Consider the following 24,094-nt stretch of genomic DNA (forward strand, 5'->3'; position numbering starts at 1 on the left):
ATGATGACATCATAAAAATGCAGCCTCTGATTGGTGCTTACTCAGTAGTTTGCCCAGACTTGAGATCATATTCAGAACAGAAAATTCATGGAAGAATGTGGTCAAGGTAAGAATCGTGCAGGTTGCCAGCTTTCCATCACTTGTTTTGCTTAAATTGCATAATGTTTTACAGTTTGTGTTTACAGTTTGTATTTTGTAAGTTTTGGTGTTCGTTTTAGTAGCCTAGGCTAAGTACACGATCGTCTCATCCTCAGCTCCAGTTAAGCGTTTATTTTCCTTTGGACTGAAAAACCGGCCCTATCGACGACGCCTAAATGCTACACTTTTTTGAAAAACTTGTGCTTAAGGGCACCAGTAGCTAAAGAGACCTCAGCAATGTAGTCCACAGGCTACATATAACACACAGGTACACACCCTCTCTCACACTCACAGACTCAATCACAAACTTGCTCTCTCACCCACATTCACACATAAGTTTGACTGTTTTTGTTAGAACTTTTCAAATGTTTGGGAATATCTGCTCTGTAGTATTCTCTTATGGAGTATAACGGTTCTTACTATACTATTAATGTGTAAATATGTGTCCTCTATACTTCAATGGCTCTCAATAGATTCAATTGCCACGTTTGCATGCGCACTTTTTTGTCATTCCGATTAAAATCATTCAGATTGAAAGATTCGGTGGACTGTTTACATGAGACGTTATCAAAACCGATCTGGTGTTTACATGTGCTGACTTTCAGTAGGAATCATTTTGTGACATGCGCACACAGTTTGCCTGCCGCCTCAGATTCGTTACGTATCGTGGATCAATAGTTCTGTGTTGGTAATTTTTATATTTATTTATTTTTCTGTGGGCGGACATGCAGTAGTTTAACCTAATTTATGTCCTATACAATGGCAACAGCTGTGAATGATGAATGCGGAATCAAAAATTAATTCAATTCATTTATTTTGAAAAACACAAAATTAACAATAAAATGCTCTCAAATTATTAATAAAAACATAGGATATACGGTGAAACATGAATGAAGCATTCAAAACGTGCTCAGCATCATTAGTAGTAGTACTAAACATATATATTTCAGATGATTAAGGAAAGATACCATAATCACAAAGGTATAAATATTAACAAAAGCAATTAAAGTAGACTGTGAGTAATGTTACTTAACCAATTTGAAGCAGATGTTGAATTTTTTTTTATATATATAGCTAACTTAACTTACGAGAAACAGAGCAGCTTGAATGTTCCCCGTTGAAATGACAGCTCTCAACGGCCACCAGGACTTGTACAGTTTTATAAAAGCTATTTATTATTTGTCGTAAAGTGTAAGAATCACCTCAGAAAAATAAATTATTCTGTCACTACTGTCAGGCGCAGTTGAAGCCAGCAAACGCTGTCAAGATGAGATGGTGTAGACCGGGTCCGTGTACTTGGTGGCCAACGGATTTTCGTTTTAAAAGGAAAAAAACAAAAACGATAAACGGCTTGTTTCCCAATTTCCATTAGTAAATAGGAAAACAAAAAATGGAAAACAATCCATTTTTCTTTTTTTCTTTTGATATTAAAAGACGGAAAACGGAAAACAATCTCATTATCCGATTGTGTTTATAGATGGAAATCAGAAATCAAAATATGACCAGTTTGAGAGAATGGCTCCTTTATTCGTTTTTTCGTTTAAAAAAAAAACGAAAAAACGAGATTTCGGCTTGATTTTTCGTTTTTCGTTTCACGGGTAAAAAACGGATAAATGACTTCAAAATTCGTTTTCCACATGTGGGTGGTCATGAGACGCCCTTTTCCGCTGATTGGTCAAGCAAACCTGAGCATGTGACGTCATCAGCCCTTCCCCAGTTCTGTGTAACAAAATAATAGTCTTCTTAAACTGTACAGGGCATGGGCTTTCTTCTGTGCAACTTAACGCGTTTCACAGAAAAAGTTATATCAGAAATATGAAATATTAATCTGCACCCAGCCTGATTTATTTAGCTGTGTGGAGTAGGCTAAATATGTGTGGTGAAGCTGCGCAAGACAGCGAAGAGCGGGTGTGACCATGCAATGTTCAGACAAGTGTTGCAGCAGTCATAACTTTTCTTTACAATACGCTCGGTTTTGGATAAGGGATGGTCATTGCAAATACTGTAGGCCTAATACATATCGGCAGAGGGTGGGTAGCATGATGGTGATTTTAAATTTTACTGTAACTGTAATCATAGCCGCGAGCGAGAGAGAGTAGACAGCGAGGAGATGATTGACTGGACGATATAGCGGAGGCAAGCGCAAGATAACTTTTGTTAATAAAAAATATTGATTTGTTTAATGTAAGAGTTTGTCTTTGTTTTATTGTTGTTGTTTTCAATCAAATAGGCCTAATAGTGAACCACAAACTGAGCATTCGTTTTAAAGGGGAATTTCCAAAGATTTTTTATATATTAATGTGAGTAGCCTATTTTGTGTCATCGTTTTTTTAAATAAAAGTTTAATATAGCCTACGTAGGGTTTTTTTTTATTGTAGGCCTAGGTTATTGGTCACGACACAATAAAGTAGCCTACTCTTTTCATCACATACCGCCACAGCAAAACTGCACATTGCAACCAGTTTCTCAGAAAATAGTTTGATGCGATATGATTCCAAATTTAGGGGGCCAGAGGGGGGGCCAAGCTTGTTGACTTTCAGCAGATAATGTGCAGCCACAAAGCGCAAATGCTTCAGGAATGGTTTGAGGAGCACAACAACGAGTTTGAGGCGTTGACTTGGCCTCCAAATTCCCCAGATCTCAATCCAATCGAGCATCTGTGGCATGTGCTGAACAAACAAGTCCGATCCATGGAGGCCCCACCTCGCAACTTACAGGACTTAAAGGATCTGCTGCTAACTAACATTGGTGCCAGATACCACAGCACACCTTCAGGGGTCAGTCCATGCTTCGACGGGTCAGGGCTGTTTTGGCAGCAAAAGGGGGACCAACACAATATTAGGGAGGTTAATATTATTTCATAATGTTATGCCTGATCAGTGTATATTTTCTTGATAAATGCAGGATTAATGTTAACAAGTTAATTAATCATTTGAAATTTCCTCACTGGCACATCCCTATTCTTAACCCTCTATGGAATGCATCCTACCAATTAAATATTTTAGTAGTAGCCTATGATAGTAGCATAAATACTATGATTTCAGTATTTATTTTAAGTGTTTATTGTAGTTAAATTGTATTTATGTATAAATAAATGTCTTATTTTCTAAAAATGTATATGTTAATACATTTACAGAAAAAGCAATATAGTGTTAGCTCTTCCATGTGATGACAGTGATGATGAGTTAGCCATTTTAGGTTAAGGTTATATGGATCTACTTATTTTTGGTTTGCATGACTTCCAAGTATATAAATCTATCAATTTCTAAAAGAAATGTGCATTTAAATAGAAGAGAAAATCATAATTTTATAGATGCCATTTAGCAACGTTAAAGTTGGATATTTTCCCACTGATTAATTGTGACAACACCATAACTTGTGTTATCCATACATTTATCAAGAAAAGATTTGTCAATGACGTTCAGCAGCTGTAGTGGTTATTTTGATCTTCCTCCACTCTTTGAACAAACATTAACATTATTCGTTATTAACAAAACGAATAAGCAAATTACATGATACACCCGCATACCATGAATTTCCATCATTACCAGCATTACCATTTTTAGTGAAAATTACAAAACTACAAAAAAATTGTAGGCCTACAATAAAAAAAAAAACCCTACGTATATTAAACTTTTATTTAAAAAAACGATGACACAAAATACTCACATTAATATATAAAAAATCTTTGGAAATTCCCCTTTAAAACGAATGCTCAGTTTGTGGTTCACTATTAGGCCTATTTGATTGAAAACAACAACAATAAAACAAAGACAAACTCTTACATTAAACAAATCAATATTTTTTATTAACAAAAGTTATCTTGCGCTTGCCTCCGCTATATCGTCCAGTCAATCATCTCCTCGCTGTCTACTCTCTCTCGCTCGCGGCTATGATTACAGTTACAGTAAAATTTAAAATCACCATCATGCTACCCACCCTCTGCCGATATGTATTAGGCCTACAGTATTTGCAATGACCATCCCTTATCCAAAACCGAGCGTATTGTAAAGAAAAGTTATGACTGCTGCAACACTTGTCTGAACATTGCATGGTCACACCCGCTCTTCGCTGTCTTGCGCAGCTTCACCACACATATTTAGCCTACTCCACACAGCTAAATAAATCAGGCTGGGTGCAGATTAATATTTCATATTTCTGATATAACTTTTTCTGTGAAACGCGTTAAGTTGCACAGAAGAAAGCCCATGCCCTGTACAGTTTAAGAAGACTATTATTTTGTTACACAGAACTGGGGAAGGGCTGATGACGTCACATGCTCAGGTTTGCTTGACCAATCAGCGGAAAAGGGCGTCTCATGACCACCCACATGTGGAAAACGAATTTTGAAGTCATTTATCCGTTTTTTACCCGTGAAACGAAAAATCAAGCCGAAATCTCGTTTTTTCGTTTTTTTTTAAACGAAAAAACGAATAAAGGAGCCATTCTCTTAAACTGGTCATATTTTGATTTCTGATTTCCATCTATAAACACAATCGGATAATGAGATTGTTTTCCGTCTTTTAATATCAAAAGAAAAAAAGAAAAATGGATTGTTTTCCATTTTTTGTTTTCCTATTTACTAATGGAAATTGGGAAACAAGCCGTTTTTCGTTTTTGTTTTTTTCCTTTTAAAACGAAAATCCGTTGGCCACCAAGTACACGGACCAGCCAGGCTATGTCTGTGTCATTATTCCAACATCATGTTCATAACATGTAACGAAATAAAAAGTTTAATATGTTGCCCCCTAGTGGGCGATGAAAGTACTGACTACGCCACCCCTTGGACAAGACTGGTAAGAGCAAGGGGACTCTTTTCTTAAAGAACCACACACAGGCTTAGTTTAGCAAAGTAAAAAGATACAATGTTTATTTTATCTTAGTTAAAATAATGAGTCGCTTTAGATAGTCAATAAATAACACAAATTTATCATTTAACAGGGATAAGCCAGAGTAGAGTGAGCCACCAGAATGTAAGCTTAAACAGGCCCAGGTTTCGATACCACACGTGAGCTAAAGCACACCACTTTAGAGTAGAACAACCACTACAAACTTAGCTTACCCACCACAACAACATTGCTTGTTAAGCTATTACAACAGATGCACACGTCACAGCAGTACACTGCACACATCGGGTTCAAATGGGTGAAACACTCTAAGGAAACCAGACTAGAGCCCGGTAGGCGAATCGATTCTATGGGCCCAATCCACAATAGGCTATTAATAGGGAAGGGGAAGGGAGATAAACAAAAAGAAGAAACCACTAGCCGGTGGCCACCATCAGTTCACTAACACGCATATCTTACAGCCCACCGACTAGTGGTAAAAGAAAAGAAAAGAAAAGAAAGGAAAAAAAAAATACAATAACTCAATAAACCAAACGGAAAAAAATGTCTATGAAGCAGCACCTGTATATACACACATTCAAACACATTCAAGAGAACATCAGCCGACAATCTGATTGCTGTAGCCTCTTTTTGCAAGCTAGCGATTGGGTGAGTAGACAGTGTTCCGTGCTTCACGCACTCACCATGGTCACTGGACGCTTCTCTATACGCTTGTCACTCTAGGCTTTCCAAACGTGTTTTGGAAACGCATGCACCCACACAAAACAGTAGCGCCGTTGGCAATCACTCGGTAACACCTTGCCCGACAAACAGCACCCAGGAACACTGCTGCACTCCAACGCGTCAGTAGCTAGCTACAATGAATGGCTACCGGCATGAGGACCCCAGGTGCCTATACACCTGCCTGCGCTTAATTGCCAACCTCTCCCACCCATATTAGGTGACGTAGCAATACGGGAAAAAGTGAAAGTGCGCGAGAGGCGGAGAAAGAGGGAGAAGAGGGGGAAAAGAGAGCGCCCCAAATTCACAGGCTACAAATACATCAGAAAAATGAACTTTCCTCTCTTGTCAACAATTAGCCTGGTGTGAGCGCGGTGTGCGCTCTTCAGTTGAGGAGGCGCGCGCTGTATATCACGTCACAGAAAGACGTGCACTCAAAGTAATCGGATCAGATCGTTTACATGGTTGAATTTTTCGTTTGATCGGTTCATGAAAAGGTTTATCCCACCCCTCTCAAACCGATTACAATTTCATTCGCTTTGGCCATTTTTATTCCGATTGAGGTGTTTATGTGGAGTATTTTTTATTCGGATTGGACTTTTAAACCGATTACAGTGCTCATGTAAACGCACCTAGTGTCGCTGATGCAAAGTATGCCCTTCATTAGCAAACACAAAGTAACTAAATTAGGATACAATTATGAATCATTCACAAACTGTTAAACATTAAACTGTTGATTTCTTTAACCCTCACCTGGGAAATCACAGGGATATGTGAATATTTTATCTGTTAACTGGTTGCATATGTCAGATTTATTGCATGAGAAATAAATGGCCAGAGAAAAGCTGTTTCTGGTGAAGGGATAGCTTAAATTGGCCAAATGATGGAAGGTTTGCGGACAAATTTCATGCGCCCTTGTAAAAGTAGTTTTTAGTATTTTTAAAATACAGTAGTTTATTTTGATACATGATGTGGCTGCTATATTTCGTAGTTTATTTTGATACACTTAAAATTAAGGTATTTGGTATTTTATTTTAAAATACATTTTGATGTATATTTGCCCAACCCCGCTATTGACAATACCCTTTTCACATTTCGGGGTTCTCAAAATTGTAAGAGACGACAGTAAATATAATTTTTGTATTTGCATTTCCTCAAAAAGCAAAATAAAAACATTTAAAAAAAACGATTTGTATGACTTTCCAAAAGAGGAGGAAAAATATAGAGATTGTTATAGCAGTCAGAAGAGTGAAATATGTCAAATTTACAATCATGGTACATGGCCGTTGTATACGTTTTTTTTTTTACAAAGTAATGCATTATAAATAATTTTTTTGAAGACTTTTTTTTTATATATTAAAGGGATAGTTCACCCAAAAACGAAAATTAGCCCATAATTTACTCACCCCCAAGTCATCCTAGGTGTATATGACATTCTTCTTTCAGACGCATAAAATCTGAGTTATATTACAAAAGTCCAGGCTAATCCAAGCATTAGAATTTGATTCATAGTTGCTGTTTTTGAAGTCCATAAAAAGTGCATCTGCCGATCAAATAACTGCTCCACGCGGCTCTGGGGTGTTAATAAAGGCCTTCTGAAGCGAATCGAGGCGTTTGTGTAAGAAAAATATTCATATTTAAAACTTTATCAACTAAACTTTCGACCGACGGCCTTCCATGTTGAATGTTGAAAGTGAAAACTCAAAATGCGTACGTGATGTCATGACGAGTGTACCTGGTCGCGTTAGTCTTCGATCGGCAGGGGAACTTTCAACAATTTTTCCATAAATTGAACAGGGAAGGCGGTCGGTCGAAAGTTTACTTGATAAAGTTTTAAATATGGATATTTTTCTTACACAAACGCATCGATTCGCTTCAGAAGGCCTTTATTAAAGGAGAACTCCGGTGACTTTTTAAGTTAATCTTGATCGTTATTAGGGATCGACCGATGCCGATACCGTTTTTTTTTTTTTATCAGCCTTAGCCGATGACCGATACGGGCTGCCGATTTTCTTGAGCCGATATTTGGAGCCGTTACTGCTTTTGCTCCCTCAATTTACATCATAAAAATGACACAATGATCATGATGATAACAATTTAAAATGTACAATTTAAAAAAGGAACATTTATTGAACTACAAATAGTAAAAACAGGGGATGTAGAACAAGAAAAAAAAAAAGAGTTCAGTGGTGAAAATAAATTCTGAAAATAAATATTTAAGCATAAATAAAATAATTACACTATTGCACACAGTATCAACAAGCAAACGGCATAATAAAGTGTACGCTGACTGTACTATACTTAATTTTAAAACTATTTACAACCTAGTCATTTAATGGTTACACTCTAAAAAATGCTGGGTTAAAAATAACCCAAGTTGGGTTGAATATGGACTAACCCAGCAATTGGGTTGTTTTGACCCAGCGGTTGGGTTAAATGTTTGCTTAAAACAACCCAATTGCTGGGTTAGTCCATATTCAACCCAACGTGGGTTATTTTTAACCCAGCATTTTTTAGAGTGTAGGTGCACTTAACTTAATCTCTTGTAGAGCAACACCAGCGGCAATTCAGGAAAAAATCTGGGGAGGAGCGTTACGAACCATTTCTTCTTCACTTGTGAGCCGATCATCACTCTTCACACACACAACGCTCCTCCCACCTGGACTATTTACATTTTACCGGCTACACCTGAGTTCCCACGGGACTTCAGCGCGAGACTACAGCTTGCCGTCTAAAACACTATTTCGGTCAGACATTTTAATTGCATTTTGTGTCTGTTAAGAGGCACAAAGACACTCTTTATGTATATGCCCCCATAGCTGCCGTGTTAGCTGAGTAGGAGCTCTGGGCATTAACTGTAACAGCTCCGTGTTGCAAGCACCAATCCGGTTCGGTTTTTTTTCTATAGACAGTACTCACAAAGGTATAACGATCAAGATTAACTTAAAAATTCACCGGAGTTCTCCTTTAATACCCCAGAGCCACGTGGAGCATGTTATTTGATGGGCAGATGCACTTTTTATGGACTTCAAAAACAGAGCAACTATGAATCCAATTCTAATGCTTGGATTAGCCTGGACTTTTGTAGTATAACTCAGATTTTATACGTCTGAAAGAAGAATGTCATATACACCTAGGATGACTTGAGGGTGAGTAAATTATGGGCTAATTTTCATTTTTGGATGAACTATCCCTTTAAAAACATTTTCAGTGCAGGTCATTGTGCCAGTCACCATGACTATATTCACTCAATGCAGTCCAACTTCCTGCAAAAAAAGGATCTGAGCCCAAACATGATCCCGATATGAGCTCTAAACTGAAATTTGGAGCTCACTGACAAAGGTGAACATCTCATTTACATGATACGTTACTGCTGAAAAAAGATCTGTATATGCTGCGAGACTATGACGCTAAATCAGATGATGTCATTGTAAATAAGTTAAATATCAAAGTCATCATTATTATCTTATATTGTCTGCAGGTGAACCCAGGCTGGAAACGGTAACAAAGGTCATGTGATATCAGCCAGTAAAAAGAAAGCAAAGGATAAGCTGGACTTTGTACCTTGTCAGGGTCTTTGTTATGTATATATTGGCTCTTTTTCCCCTCTGTTTAGTCAAAGTGATTCACATTTTTTTCTCTTTCTGATTCAGTTTTAAGAGTGGTCCGTTTTAAGTTGGTTAATCCTGCAAGGAATTCACAGAGGAAAAACAAGCCAGTTTGTTCAATACAGTGAATGGGGAGAGATTCAAAGAGAGTGCCGCACAAGACCTTGAGGAATCTTTGGCAGAATGCATCTCTTCTTTGAACACGAAGACCTAAAGATGAGATTGGTTGCATTTGTGGGGTGCCTCATGCTTGCTTTTGCAGATGTGGGAGAGACGATACAGACTAAAGAATCTGGCTGGACTGGTTCGCTTTTAGTGGTGCCCATGGACGGAAGTCACTGGACTGGTGTGAAGGCTGTAGCAGAGGAGATGGGCCGCAGGGGTCACAAAGTGATGGTGGTCATTCCAGAGGTCAGTGTACTGCTAGGACCTGGTAAACACTACACTACTAGAACATTTCCGGTTCCGTATGAGCAGCAACAACTGGATGAACTCCAAGCTCGGAATGTTGAGGTGATGGATAGTAAGCCGCAGCCTCTGTTGGAGAAGATCAGCACCAGAATCAGTAACATGAGGAAATTTGTGAACCTCCAAAGGGCCACAGCTGAGAGTCTCCTCTTAAACCAAAAGCTGGTGGAGTTCCTTAGGAAGCAGAATTTTGATGCCGTACTCACCAGCCCAGCTGTGCCAACGGGTGCCATCCTGGCTTATAACCTCTCCTTACCTGCTGTGTATATGTTGCGAGGCTTACCCTGCGGACTAGACTCCGCAGCCACATCCTGCCCATACCCTCCCTCTTACGTCCCACGGTTCTTTACACATAATTCAGACCATATGTCTTTTCGTCAACGTGTGCTGAACGTTCTAGTGAGCATCCTGGAGCCTTTGCTCTGCAGACTGATATATTGGTCTACTGAGGATGTAGCCTCCCGTTTCCTGCAGAGAGATGTAAGTGTGGTGGAGATCCTGCAAAGTGGAGCTCTATGGCTGCTCCGTTATGATTTCACCCTGGAGTTTCCTAAACCCTTGATGCCAAACATGGTTCTAATCGGGGGGATTAACTGTGCCATGAAAAGTCCCCTGACTAAGGTAAGTGCAGAGATATTTTTAAACATTTGAATGGATTCTTAAATTGGAATCACAAAAATGTTTGCCTCAACTTGCTACTACACCTGGCCTAGAAGTGGGTTTACAGCTTAAAGGGATAGTTAAAGGGAACATTTTCACCCAAAAATGTATATTTCAAAAATAATTTTACCACCCTTATGTTGTTAAAAAACGATATGACTTTCTTCTGCGGATCACAAAAAAAGATATTTGGAAGGATAGTCCATCAAAGAAAACTTTAGGATTATCAGATGGCTATACAAAAAAAAAAATCTATGCCTTCCTCAGGGAGAGCAGGAGAGTAACACAACAAACTCAGCAACAAGTGAAAGCAGAATCATTCATTAAGTCATCTGATTAGTTAACAGTTGTCATGTGACCAACATCTCTTTACAGCGTTTAACATTCACCAATACATTTCATTTCCATACTCAATATCGCCACTTTAAATATTAATGACCAAAAAAAGTCTCATTCAATCCTAGATATACTTTTTTTATAGGTTCTCTTTGATTCAATTTAATTTCTCTATTCCCTTTACTATAATAGTACTATTGACATGATCAATACCTAGTATTCTAAGGATGCATGGATTACTATGCATTAATTTAAAAAAAATTGCCATAGGATATTCTTCATTACCCCTACTAATGGCCTATTTATGTTCAGCCAATCGATCCAGTAACTCTCCCAATACAAAACACCTTACATTGAAGTCATCACTACATCATATTTATGTTGATAACCAAACCGTTTTGGTGACAGTTGACTTCCAATTATGGACAAAAACACTGAGATATTTCTCAAATATAGTCAGTTTTGAAAAAAACATGAAGGTGAGTAAATGACGACAGACGTTTCAGTTTTGTGTGAACTGTCCCTTTAAGGGTTGCTTTTAAAATGTCTGGTTTTGAGGTTAACACTGATGTAATTTTTGCACTTTATCAGAGGGAACAAATAGTATCCTTTGGTTTGAGAAACTATTGATTACTTAGAATGATTAGTTTTGATTGATGCATCATGATATGTAGAGGTTTGTCACTTTGAACTGTTTAGCAACAGTCAGTAATGAAGTTTAGAGTGGTGTTATAGTAATCATTTACCCAGAAATGACTGTGCAATGTGCAAACTCTGTAAAATATTAAGTTAAGCATTCGCACTTATTTTTTCTTGTGCTTACTTGTCAGTGATTTTTGTTGTGTATAAATACCATAAATGTTTTAGAACAAAAAAGAAATCATATATGTCCCACATTGTGCACCTAGCCACTTACAAGATAAATAGCTATCTACTTGATATCTAGCTGATCACGATCTGATAGATATCAAGTAGATTGCTTTTAGCTTAATCGCTGGTGCATGACAATAGCTAAAGAGGTGTATGTATTTAATTTAAATAAAGTCCCTCGAACTTGCATGCAGACATATATTTTGGGGTAATCATTCCTCATAGTCACACAGCCTGATTTTTTTAAGTTAGGAACTATAAAGAAAGTATGAGATTTTAACCTGCGCGTATGAGATTTATTATTATTATTTATTTTATCTTTTTACAGAATTGTTGTTCCAAGACCAATAAAGCATGTTGCCCATATGAACATGCCTTACTCTGCATATGTCCCTCGTTTTTTCCACACAAAAAATGATGTCTTTGATGAACAAATGTTTTCATCAATGGGTTCTGACATTCTAATGAGCACCTTTAGTCAAATCAGAGGCCAGAGCAGAGGTGATCTTCTTCAGTCTTCTTCAGGGTGCACAAAAAATATATTTTGGCTTGAGAAGCCACTGCTTATTACAATGACAGAGAATAAGCTCTTTAGGAAATCTATAAATCAGCTAAACTTCTACTGCATGAATATGTTTTGTAGATTGGTTGCATCTTTGAACATAGTTGAAATATCATTTAGCATTACCAATAATAGTTCTGTTTACTCAAGTATTATGTAATCATTAACCAGCATAGTCTGTGTGCAACTGGCAAACTGTAAAATGTTTAGTTAAGCTTTCCATTTTTTTGTACAAAAAAGACACTAATTTCTTTGCGCTAGCCTTTCAACAGACTTTGTGTATACCATAAAAATACCATAAAAGTGTTTTAGGATTAAAAAAATTCCCCTCCCATATATATCTAGCCACTAAAAAGCTGGAAAGCAATCTACTTGCTGTCTCTCTAATCGTAAATTGCGAAAGCAACCAGTTCATGTATTTGGACAAATAGTGAGACAAACGGACACACTGAGGTAAAGGTTCCCAACGTCAGTCCTGTTTTAAGACATTTTTGGCTAGAAAGATGCACTGCAGAGCAGTTTGTATGTCTAGTGATCAGTATAGTCTGTTGTGCTGTGCTGGACCAGAGTCCGTCTGGGAAGAGCAGTTGGACTGGGAAGCTGTTAGTGATACCAATGGATGGAAGTCACTGGACAGGAGTGAAGGCAGTGGCAGAAGAGATGGGACGCAGAGGTCACACAGTGATTGTGGTGATGCCAGAGATCAGTATGCGTTTGGGTCCTGGCAAACACTACATCACAAAGACATTTCCGGTCACATATGACCTGGAGTTGTTCAACAAGATATTGACCGAGCATGTTCGTGAATTGACAACCCCAGGGCAGTCCCTACTGAAGAGTGTGACTTCAGCAGTGGGCAATATGATAAAGATGTTCAACATAATGGGCTCCACAACTGAAAGTCTGTTCAAGAACCAGGAGCTTATAGAGTTTCTGAGAGAGCAAAACTTTGATGCTGTTTTAACTGATCCTGCCCTACCAATGGGGGCCATATTGGCATATAATCTTTCCGTACCTGCGGTGTACATGTTAAGGGGATTGCTATGTGAGGCTGCAGCCACAGCCCGTCCAGACCCTCCTTCATATATCCCACGTTTCTTTACAAAAAACTCAGACCGGATGTCTTTTGGTCAGCGTGTTGTGAACGTTCTTGTGAGCATGCTGGAGCCACTGATGTGTAAGGTAATGTACTGGTCCTTTGAGGAAGTGACATCCAACTTCCTGCAGAGAGATGTGAGCCTGACTGAGATCCTGAGCACTGGAGCTGTCTGGTTGATGCGCTATGATTTTAGTCTGGAGTTCCCCCAACCCCTGATGCCCAACATGATTCTGATAGGAGGAATTAATTGTGAAATTAAGAACCCACTGACGAAGGTGAGCACCACCTTTATACTTTATTTACACTTTATACTTTATTTATACTTTATTATATTTACACTTTCTTTCGGATAGCTCTGTCCATAATTTATTGTACTAACTTAATCCACTGCTATATTCCTCATATTAGCCTAACATATTATTGTATACCTCTAACTGTAAAATTCTGTTCAAGTAATAACCGTCTGTATATTTATTCATAGTACATAGTCACCTGTAAATTCTGTTTATAGTAATAGCCATCTGTATATTTATTCATAGTACATATTCACCTGTAAATTCTGTTTATAGTAATAGCCATCTGTATATTTATTCACTGTATATATTCATCTGTAAATTCAGTTCTACTTATAGTAATAACCATCTCTCTACTTATACATATTTATATATATTCAGAACATTTTTATGTCCTGCACTTACGCAACCATTGTATATATCCTGCACTTGCTGCTATTGCACTTCTGGTTAGACCTAAACTGCATTTCGTTGCCTTGTACTTGTACTTGTGTAATGACAATAAAGTTGAATCTAATCTAATCTAATCTAATACTCATAGGATATGCAGAGTTTTAAAGCACACACTATTAAGTAGCCTATATGGAAAATTTTATTTTAACAGGAACATAAACAAAATCAAGTTTAATCGTTCTGAACAGAAACGCAGATTTGAAATTACCATTAACCAGTTAATGCTATTTTATTGTTCTGTTTAATATTTTCATTTGGCAGTCAACCAATCATGAATTCAAATAGTAGCATACGGCCTATGCGAATGTGACATTGACACATCCAATGTGAGTGAAATGTCCACGCTCAGCAAGTTGACTTGACCGTCATAGGTAAGTCTCTGGCATAGTGTAGGCACGGAGTCAGGACATATTGTGTGACTTCAGGTGAATCCAGGCTGGAAAGAGTGACAAAGGTATTAACAAAAAACTAATTGAACTCTGTGTCTACGTAATTCATTGCCAGAGTCATTTTTAGGTAACCTAATTTTGCCAAGTTCCACATGTTCCTGTTGCAACATCAACACCCTTGTTAGTCCTGGAACAACATACAAAGCTGACAAACAATCAGATTTTAGGATTTGGTATTAATGTTAGGGGTAATTTTAGGACTGGTGCACCATTGATACACTTGTACACCATTCTTATCAACCTATAGTATCATTTCACTGTAGTTTAAAGGTTAGAAAAAATGTTCTACCAAAAGAGATCGAGATACTCATTGGACTAAATTCGACCGCCACAGCCTGCCTGGACCCTTCATCTTATGTCCTACAATTCTTCACACAAAACTCAGACAGTATGTATTTTCATCAATATCTGCTAAACATTTTAGTGACAATCTTGAAGCCTTTGCTCTGCTGACTGATTTATTGGTCAAAAGCATTGGTAAATTCATTTTGACCAAATTGAATGTCTTAAATGGTATAACAAAACAAATCATTTCTATATTAAGAGGTCTAAAATTTGGACACAAGAAAACAGGAATCACTATATGGCCTAATTTGATTATTAAACTTCAAAAGGCAATAATTAAATTGTTGTGAGCACTGCATGTTCTCGCAGTTTCAGAGCAATTCACAATCAGTGAGTACTGCACATTTATGCCAAGCCATTACTTGTGATCTAGAAGTTGATGAATTATGTTTTTATTTTGTAATATGTTGTAGATCAGTGTTTCTCAACTCCAGTCCTGGGGATCCACCTTTCAGAATGTTTTGGATGTCTCACAAATTAAAACACCTGATTCAACTCGTCAGCTTTTTAGGGCCCTAATCGTACACCCGACGCAATGCAACGCTAGGTGCAACGCAAGTGTTTTTTGCTAGTTTCAGCCCGACTCGGTTATCATTTTCACGTCCTGCACCACGTTGTTTAAATACCAAATGCACTCGAGCCCATCTGTTCGACCCATGGGCGTGTTGGTATGAAAACAAGGTGTGTTCAGGCGTATTGTTGGCACGTTGCTATTTTGAGGCAACTGAAAATGACTGCACCGTTCACCAACAAAAACCTGGTCTAAAGTCAAAAGCGCAGTATTTTTTGTGTTATTTAAAGGGCGCGTTAGTAATATGAGCATATAGGCGGGTGCACAATGTACCTATACTCTGCTTATTACACACACAGGGACACGCAGCAGCACACAAACATTTCTCTTCTGGAGAAGCACTCAGTCTTTCCGTTCGCAAATTCTGCCATGTAAATAGCGAATCTGCCGTGGTGCTAGTGCAACTGGTTTTTAAACTAAATGGGAGATGAGACTCTGATTGGTTTAATGCACGTTACGCTTAAAGCAGCACTAGGTAACTTTTCAACCTTTATAATATATTTTCAAGACTCTTGTGATGATACATGGACTTACAATAGGTTGAATGACACGTCTGCCATAGCCTGACGGGGTCTGTATCGTTTTTAATCATACTTTTAAACTTCGGGTTTCGGGTAGTAACCCGAGAAAAAAAAAATAACTACAAAATTAGACTGCTTTACGGCATATACGTCACTTCCACCACCACCCCCACTTCCTTAAATTTGGATGTGCGAGCCCAACTATCATTTGTTTGCCGAATGTTATAGTCATGGCCGAAGCAGCACAGAAAAATAAGAAAGCAAAGGTTTTGTCGGAGGAAAGCAAAAAGAGGAAACAAGAAAGTGATTGGATTAAAGGCAGGATGAGGAACAACATTGGGCCAGCGTTTGCTCGTTGGCGTGAGCTGAAGGAGGAGGGGCTACATTCTTGCAAGTAAATAGATAAGACGTACAAAATCATATTTTAGGATACCTAACATGTCTGTGATATCTGTTTATTTGTCTTGCCTCAAGCTATAATGCAAATCGATTTTTCAAATTTGCAGATTCATCTATGGTAGCTTGATATTATAATATTGACGATATATGGTTATTACCTACCACTCAAACATTGAATTGAAGTATCATATAGATTCTGTAAAACGGGAACCAATAGACTAGGCTACTATAATGACGCTGGCTTGTAAACGTGAGCATCGCGATCATTTGACGTTTGAAAAAAAATAAAACCCATGAAATTATATTCATATGACATGCTGAAACATATGCCACTGTACCTGGGATGAAGACATTTCACACGCGACGCAAGCAGAACACCAGCATGTGAACTCCTCCTGCAGTATTCAGGGCTTTCATGGTTGTCATGTCAATAAATGCACGTCCGATGCATCCCCTGACGTAGAATGACAGAGTTTACGACAGTAGTAGAGGACAATACTGTTTCCCAACTGTAGGGGGACCCCGAGAGCAAAACCTACCTAGTGCTGCTTTAAAACACACCCATGACTCATTAAGAGACTAGGTACAGCCCTTTTGGACCATGCACTTGGCGCGGCAAAAGTTTTTTCCGTCGTTAAACGAGCAAAAGTGAATTCGGACACACCCTAAGTGCACCTGCGCTGTGCGCTTCAGACCATGTGCTCAGATCGTTAAAATAGGGCTCTTTGTGTGTTAAATAGGGAGACATCTAAAACATTCTGTGAGGTACACTGTTGTAGATAGTTGTAAGAAGATAAAGCATAGATATTACAAAATAAGAATCCCGGTGTATTCTGGCCTTGTTTATTTTTTTTCTTGCTATTATTTTGGTGGCAATAAACTCTAATTCAATGTAAACTCTTGTGGCTTCTCTCAGGGCCCCATAGTCTCAGGAAGGAAAGACTAAGAACATTAAATTCAATATATAGATTTTACTGGTATCAGTCAAATAATCTTTTTATTCCAATTATTTTATTATTTTATTTTCAGAAAAATACAATATCGATTGACTTCTAATTAATATATATTATTTAGTACATATAAAATAAATTGTAATACATACGTGTATATATTTAATAAAATATGTCTTGAGTATTTCAAACTTGCTGTTACCCTGTGTTACAGTTAAATGTGTGCCCCAGCACTTTTCATTAAGTAAAATAAAATGACATATATGAGGTCTTAAGTCTTAAAATTTTGGTTAAAAACTCTGCAGATACTGTGTGTTCAACTCAGAGGTTAAAGATGAGGTGATTCGCAGTCTTCCTGAGGAGGAATAAAGAATATGCTTTGGCATGAGAGGCAACTGCTTGCTTTTAACATATTAGGATATGGGAGATTAATTAATCTGCTAAACTGCTACAGCATGAATATGGCTTGGTTGCATTTCTTGGACAGTTCAAGTATCAATGTCGTGATCCTGTGTTTTTTCCTGTGGGGGGGGGGGGGGGGGTTTATGTTCCTGGTTTCCCTTCCGCGTTGTTTGGATTATTTCTTTATGCTCTCAATTGGATTATTGGCCTTGATATCTGGTCTGGATTATTTATGTTCTGTGTGAGCATTTGGATTCGCCCTGGCCTCATCCTTGCACATCCGTTACAAACAATCAACACTGCCAATGAAGTTCTTTTTACACTGACAAATTATTAACCAGTCATGACTGCTTGCAACTGGACAAACTAAATATTAAGTTAAGATTTCTAATTTTTGTTGTAAAAAAGACACTAGAGACCTTTATGTTTATTGTAATACCATCAATGTGTTTAATTCTTTAAAAAAAATAAAGGTTCCTCCCAGATCATATATCTAGCCACTAGCAAGCTGGAAAGCGATCTGCTTGCTATCTATCTGATAATAAATTGCGAAAGCAGTCAGTTGAAATATTTGCACATAGGGAGCACGGAGGCTCTCGATGTCAGGAGAAGAATATTTGTCTAGAAACATGCACTTAGCAGCAATTTTATGTCTAGTGATCAGTATAGTCTGTTGTGCAGCGCTGGACCAGAGTCCGTCTGGGAAGAGCAGTTGGACTGGGAAGCTCTTAGTGGTACCAATGGATGGAAGTCACTGGACAGGGGTGAAGGCAGTGGCAGAAGAGATGGGACGCAGAGGTCACACAGTGATTGTGGTGATGCCAGAGATCAGTATGCGTTTGGGTCCTGGCAAACACTACATCACAAAGACATTTCCGGTCACATATGAGCTGGAGTTGTTTAACGAGATATTGACTGAGCATGTTCGGGTATTGACAACCCCAGGGAGATCCCTACTGGAGAGTGTGACTTCAGCAGTGGGCAATATGATAAAGATGTTCAACATAATGGCCTCTACAACTGAAAGTCTGTTCAAGAATCAGGAGCTTATAGAGTTTCTGAGAGAGCAAAACTTTGATGCTGTTTTAACCGATCCTGCCCTACCAATGGGGGCCATATTGGCATATAATCTTTCTGTACCGACGGTGTACATGTTAAGGGGATTGCCATGTGGTCTTGATGCTGCGGCCACAGCCTGTCCAGACCCCCTTTCATATGTCCCACGTTACTATACACTAAGCTCAGACCGGATGTCTTTTGGTCAGCGTGTGCAGAACGTTCTTGTGAGCATGCTGGAACCACTAGTATGTAAGGTTTTTTACTGGCCCTATGAGGAAGTGACATCCAATTTCCTGCAGAGAGATGTGAGCCTGACTGAGATCCTGAGCACTGCAGCTGTCTGGTTGATGCGCTATGATTTTAGTCTGGATTTCCCCAAACCCCTGATGCCCAACATGATTCTGATAGGAGGACTTAACTGTGAAATTAAGAACCCACTGACGAAGGTGAGCATCACCTTTATACTCATCACATGATACTTAGAGGTTTGAGGCACTTTACTGCAAGTATAGTAGATATCTACAATCAAATCCGTATATTCTGTGTGACTAAATCGTCTAAATGAGGTGGTAAAAAAAGGTAAACTTTTCATAAAGGCCGGATAAATGTATTAGAATGTAGAATATTCACGACTTTCAGGACTCATGTTGAGTGATTAAACTAAAGCATTTTCATAGTCACTACAGAATCTGCCAGGGCTGGACTGGGTCTAAAATTCGGCCCTGGACAAACAGTCCATCCGGCCTATGAGTTCCCCCGTGAATGTTTTTGCTGGAGTTGGGGTCTTAAAACTAGGATGCATTAAAGTTAATTTACTGCTATTTAATCCTGTCATAATTTACTCACCCTCAAGTTGTTCCAAACCTGTTTGATTTACTCTCTTCTGTGAAACTCAAAAGATATTTTAAAGAGTGTTGGCAACCAAACCATTTTAGTTTGGCTACCATTGAATATTGTATGGACAAAATAAAAACAGACTCAAATGATTTTCTTTTATGTTACACAGAAAGAAATTCATTCAGATTTGTAATGTCGTTAGGGTGAGTAAACAATCACATTTTAGGTTGACATACCCCTTTAAAAACAATAATATTTTAGAGTTAACACCTAATTTATGTAAGACACTGATATCTATCTTTCATGAGGCTCTCCTTGACATATTTAATTACATTTCATTAGAACTATTAAAAAGCTCATAAAACATTTAAAGGGTTAGTTCACCCAAAAATAATGTCATTAATTACTTACCCTCATGTCGTTCGACACCCGTGAGACCTTTGTTCATCTTCGGAACACAGATTAAGATATATTTTTTTAAATCCGATGGCTCAGAAAGGCCTCCAATTGGCAGCAACAAAATTTACACTCACAAGACCCATAAAAGGTAGCCTGACGTCGTCATACTCAATTCTAGTCAGAATATGAGTCTGATACTGCTCCGTTGGGCTGTGATTATGGGGCGTTTCAACCGAACCAGGAAAGACCTCAATTGGATAGACCTACAACCAATCAGAAAAACGGAGCGACGCAAAAAGTTAGTTGTCAAATGTCAACAGAACTCAACTGCACTGTGTTGCCAAGTCTGTGGGTTGTTTTCCATGTCCGCGGGTCAAAGCGACCCCAATTATGTGATATACAGACCCAGGAATGCAAATTTTAGCAGGCAGCCCTGCCAAAATAACACATATTTTACCCCCCAAAGGCCCTTTTTTCCCTTTAAACGATCTTTGCTGGTGTTGTAAAAAAATTATTTAAGGAAGGATACACAGAGTACTTACCAACACGATCATCATTTCTGAGAGAAATAGTAAAGGTGAATGCATATACGAACAAGTTCTCCGTTTAGGATTAGAACAAATTCAACCCAAGCGCCTTTGATGACGAATGATTACGTTACTGTTTATCATCTGTCCATCATCGTCTAAAGCCCGCCCTGACAATTTCATTGGTCCGAACAGTTTCTGTTCAAGCATAATTAGGCTACTCCTCTACGGATCAAGTCCAGACCGAACTGCCCGAGCTCAAATGTTGTGGGCACATGACCCGGGTGCGAGGAGCTTTGTTTACAAGCAGAGGAAGACGCGCCGTTTCTAAGCAGTTGAATTCTACATTGATTGTGCTTTAGGTCTTGATGTAGTGCTCAAAATGGTGCTAAAGTGTGCATTTCATGGATGCCCGAACTGTGCTCGACGGCATATTCTCGCGCATGCGTCGTGGTGCTTCGTGAGTTTACGTCAGGCCCAGAATAAAGTTGAATAAAGTTGCTATTTAGATTTTTTGTTTGCCCACAAAAACTATTTCCGTCGCTTCATAAATTTATTGTAGAACCACTGTAGTGAGATGGACTTTGTAACGACGTCTTTAGTATCTTTTATGGGTCTTGTGAGTGTAAATTTCGTTGCTGCCAATGGAGGCCTTTCTGAGCCATCGGATTTCAACAAAAAGATCTTCATTTGTGTTCCGAAGATGAACAAAGGTCTTACGGGTGTCGAACGACATGAGGATAAGTAATTAATGACAGAGTTTTCATTTTTGGGTGAACTAACTCTTTAAAGAGAAAAAAAGCTTTGTCCTTAATTAATGGGATTCAGGCTTTAAAGCTGTTTTGTTGAATTATCCTTTAATTACCCTATAATGAAATGTTATTTATAGTTTAACTGTAGTTTCATTTAACTGTAAGAGTATGGTATAGTCACAGGTAAAACCATGCTCCTCATTACCATGAGTTTCTAAAATAAATATTTTGAATTTGTAATAACAAATATTGTAAACGCATGTAGAAAATACGAAAAACAGCCTCTATAAAAGTGATTTATATTCTGCAATAAATAGGCTAAAGTAAGTAAAAATAGCAACATTTTCAATAAATATATTTATGCCAAAACACCATATTTCTTCACTGTAAGTAGCTGCAAGGTACATTATTATAAATTATATATAAAAGTGTGGTGGTGCTAGATTGACAAGTTTGTAGTTGTGTGTATTGGCGTTTTCCTATTTACCTCTTCATGTATTTACATGCCACGGCTGTTTTGAGCTATAGATTCACCACAGAACCTGCACTGTTCCCATGTCACACGACTGTTTAAAACAAAATCCGGAGTCAAAGTTCATCACTTCATAGAGCAGCAGAAACACAGCGCATTTTCGTCAGCGGCAGCGCTATGAGGTCTCTCTCGCTTTGACCTGTCAATTCAGAAGACAAACCAATGGGCCGCTGTCCCTGCACGATGGGCCAGTCCGTTGCAAAAAATAAATAAATAACCTTATACCGGCCCACCAGGAAAATGCCCGGTATTCCAGATTACCAGTCCAGCCCTGGTATCTGCAGTTGAACCTAGACTGGAAAGAGTGACAAAAGTTAATGGGATCTCAGCCAATAAAAAGAAACAAAAGACAAGCGGGACTCTGAACCTACATAATTCATTACCAGGGTAATTTTGGGTGAATGTGGTTTTGTCAAGTTCTACATGTTTCTGTAGCAACATCTTTGTGGTTCCTGGAACAATATTTCTGAGAACCAATCAGATTTTAGGATTTGGTATTAATTATGTCCTGCGGACTAGACTTGACCACTGCAGCCTGCCCAGTTCTTATGTCCCAATATTCTTCACACAAAACGTATACAGTATGTATTTTCCTCAACTTGTGCTGACATTCTAGTGTGCGTCTTGAAGCCATTGCTCTGCAGACTGATATTTTGGTCAACTTAGAGATCAAAGCTGACGTGATACTCAATAATTTTCAGGGGTTACAAAGAATATCGTTTGGTTTGAGAAGCCACTGCTTGCCTTGGACAACAAACTAGAAAATAATCTCTTTAGGAAATGTATAAATCAGCTAAACTGCTAATACATGAATGTGTTGCAGCTTGGTTCTATCTTTGAACATAGTTCAAGTATCAACGTAAAGCTCTGCCAATAATGAAGTTCTCGTTACATTGACATTATTGTAATTATTATTCAGCAAGGACAGTGTGCAACTGGGCAAACTATATGAAATGTTAAGTTAATCTTTCTCATTTTTGTTAACCATAGACTCCAGGGGCGTTTATTGTTTTGTAAAACAGTGAGCGTATTTAATGTAAAAAGTAAAAAATTAAAGTCCCTCCCTCTTCATTTATCTATCAGCTTGCAAGCTATAAATTATCTTGCTATATATCTGATAGTATATTGCGAATGCAACTGCTTGCTATATTTGCACATAGTGAGACAATTGGACACACGGATGTAAAGGTTGACATCGTCAGGAGAGAAAGATGCACTGTCTAGCAATTGTATGTCTAGTGATCAGTATAGTCTGTTGTGCTGTGCTGGACCAGAGTCCGTCTGGGAAGAGCAGTTGGACTGGGAAGCTGTTAGTGATACCAATGGATGGAAGTCACTGGACAGGAGTGAAGGCAGTGGCAGAAGAGATGGGACGCAGAGGTCACACAGTGATTGTGGTGATGCCAGAGATCAGTATGCGTTTGGGTCCTGGCAAACACTACATCACAAAGACATTTCCGGTCTCATATAAGCTGGAATCGTTTAACCAGACATTGACTGAATATGTTCATCAATTGTCAACCCCAGGGCAATCCCTACTGGAGAGGGTGACTTTAACAGTGAGCAATATGAAGAAGTTTAACTTAATGGCCTCCACAAGTGAAAGTCTGTTAAAGAACCAGGAGCTTATAGAGTTTCTGAGAGAGCAAAACTTTGATGCTGTTTTAACCGATCCTTCCCTACCAATGGGGGCCATATTGGCATATAATCTTTCTGTACCGACGGTGTACATGTTAAGGAGATTACCATATGGCCGTGATGCTGCGGCCACAGCCCATCCAGACCCCCTTTTATATGTCCCACGTTCCAATACACTGAACTCAGACCGGATGTCTTTTGGTCAGCGTGTGGTGAATGTTCTTGTGAGCATGCTGGAGCCACTAGTATGTAAGGTTTTTTACTGGCCCTATGAGGAAGTGACATCCAACTTCCTGCAGAGAGATGTGAGCCTGACTGAGATCCTGAGCACTGCAGCTGTCTGGTTGATGCGCTATGATTTTAGTCTGGAGTTCCCCAAACCCCTGATGCCCAACATGATTCTGATAGGATAAATTAACTGTGAAATTAAAAGCCAACAGAATAAGGTGAGACCCGATAGCTCTAAGTCATATGATGAGATGGTAAACTTTCATGATAAAACTGTTAAAATGTAGAATATTCATGACACACATTGTACGATTAAACTAATGTAAAACGAATGCATTGTCAAACACAGTTTATTATTTGAGTGTGAACCCAGACTGGAAAGGGTGACAAAGGTCCTAGGATATCAGCCCAGTGTTGGGGAAAGTTACTTT

The 24,094-nt window shown here is 38.5% G+C and overlaps 2 protein-coding genes across 5 annotated transcripts in view; both read left to right on the forward strand.

Annotated features, from left to right (window-relative positions):
• Window positions 1–35: 35 nt before the first annotated feature.
• The window catches only part of LOC307143307 (UDP-glucuronosyltransferase-like), a 41,980-nt gene continuing 17,921 nt past the window's right edge, over window positions 36–24,094 (forward strand). Inside the window, exons 1-5 of one of the 4 annotated variants that reach the window (XM_079844784.1) lie at window positions 74–106; window positions 255–406; window positions 8,917–9,047; window positions 9,187–9,272; window positions 9,359–10,402. In XM_079844784.1, the coding sequence (XP_079700910.1) occupies window positions 9,497–10,402 (906 nt within the window). In that variant the 5' untranslated portion in view covers window positions 74–106; window positions 255–406; window positions 8,917–9,047; window positions 9,187–9,272; window positions 9,359–9,496. Of the gene's footprint in view, window positions 107–254; window positions 407–8,916; window positions 9,048–9,186; window positions 9,273–9,358; window positions 10,403–24,094 lie in introns of all 4 variants that reach the window. The other 3 variants (XM_079844783.1, XM_079844781.1, XM_079844782.1) reach the window with 3 other exon arrangements.
• On the forward strand, window positions 18,321–19,226 carry LOC307143124 (UDP-glucuronosyltransferase 1A1-like; the record flags this gene model as incomplete). The annotated part of the gene is made up of 1 exon (XM_079844429.1): window positions 18,321–19,226. The coding sequence occupies one exon, from the start codon at window positions 18,321–18,323 to the stop codon at window positions 19,224–19,226; it is 906 nt and encodes a 301-aa protein (XP_079700555.1).

Source organism: Gobio gobio, assembly GCF_949357685.1.
Source record: "Gobio gobio genome assembly, chromosome: 19".
Taxonomy (NCBI): Eukaryota; Metazoa; Chordata; class Actinopteri; order Cypriniformes; family Gobionidae; genus Gobio; species Gobio gobio.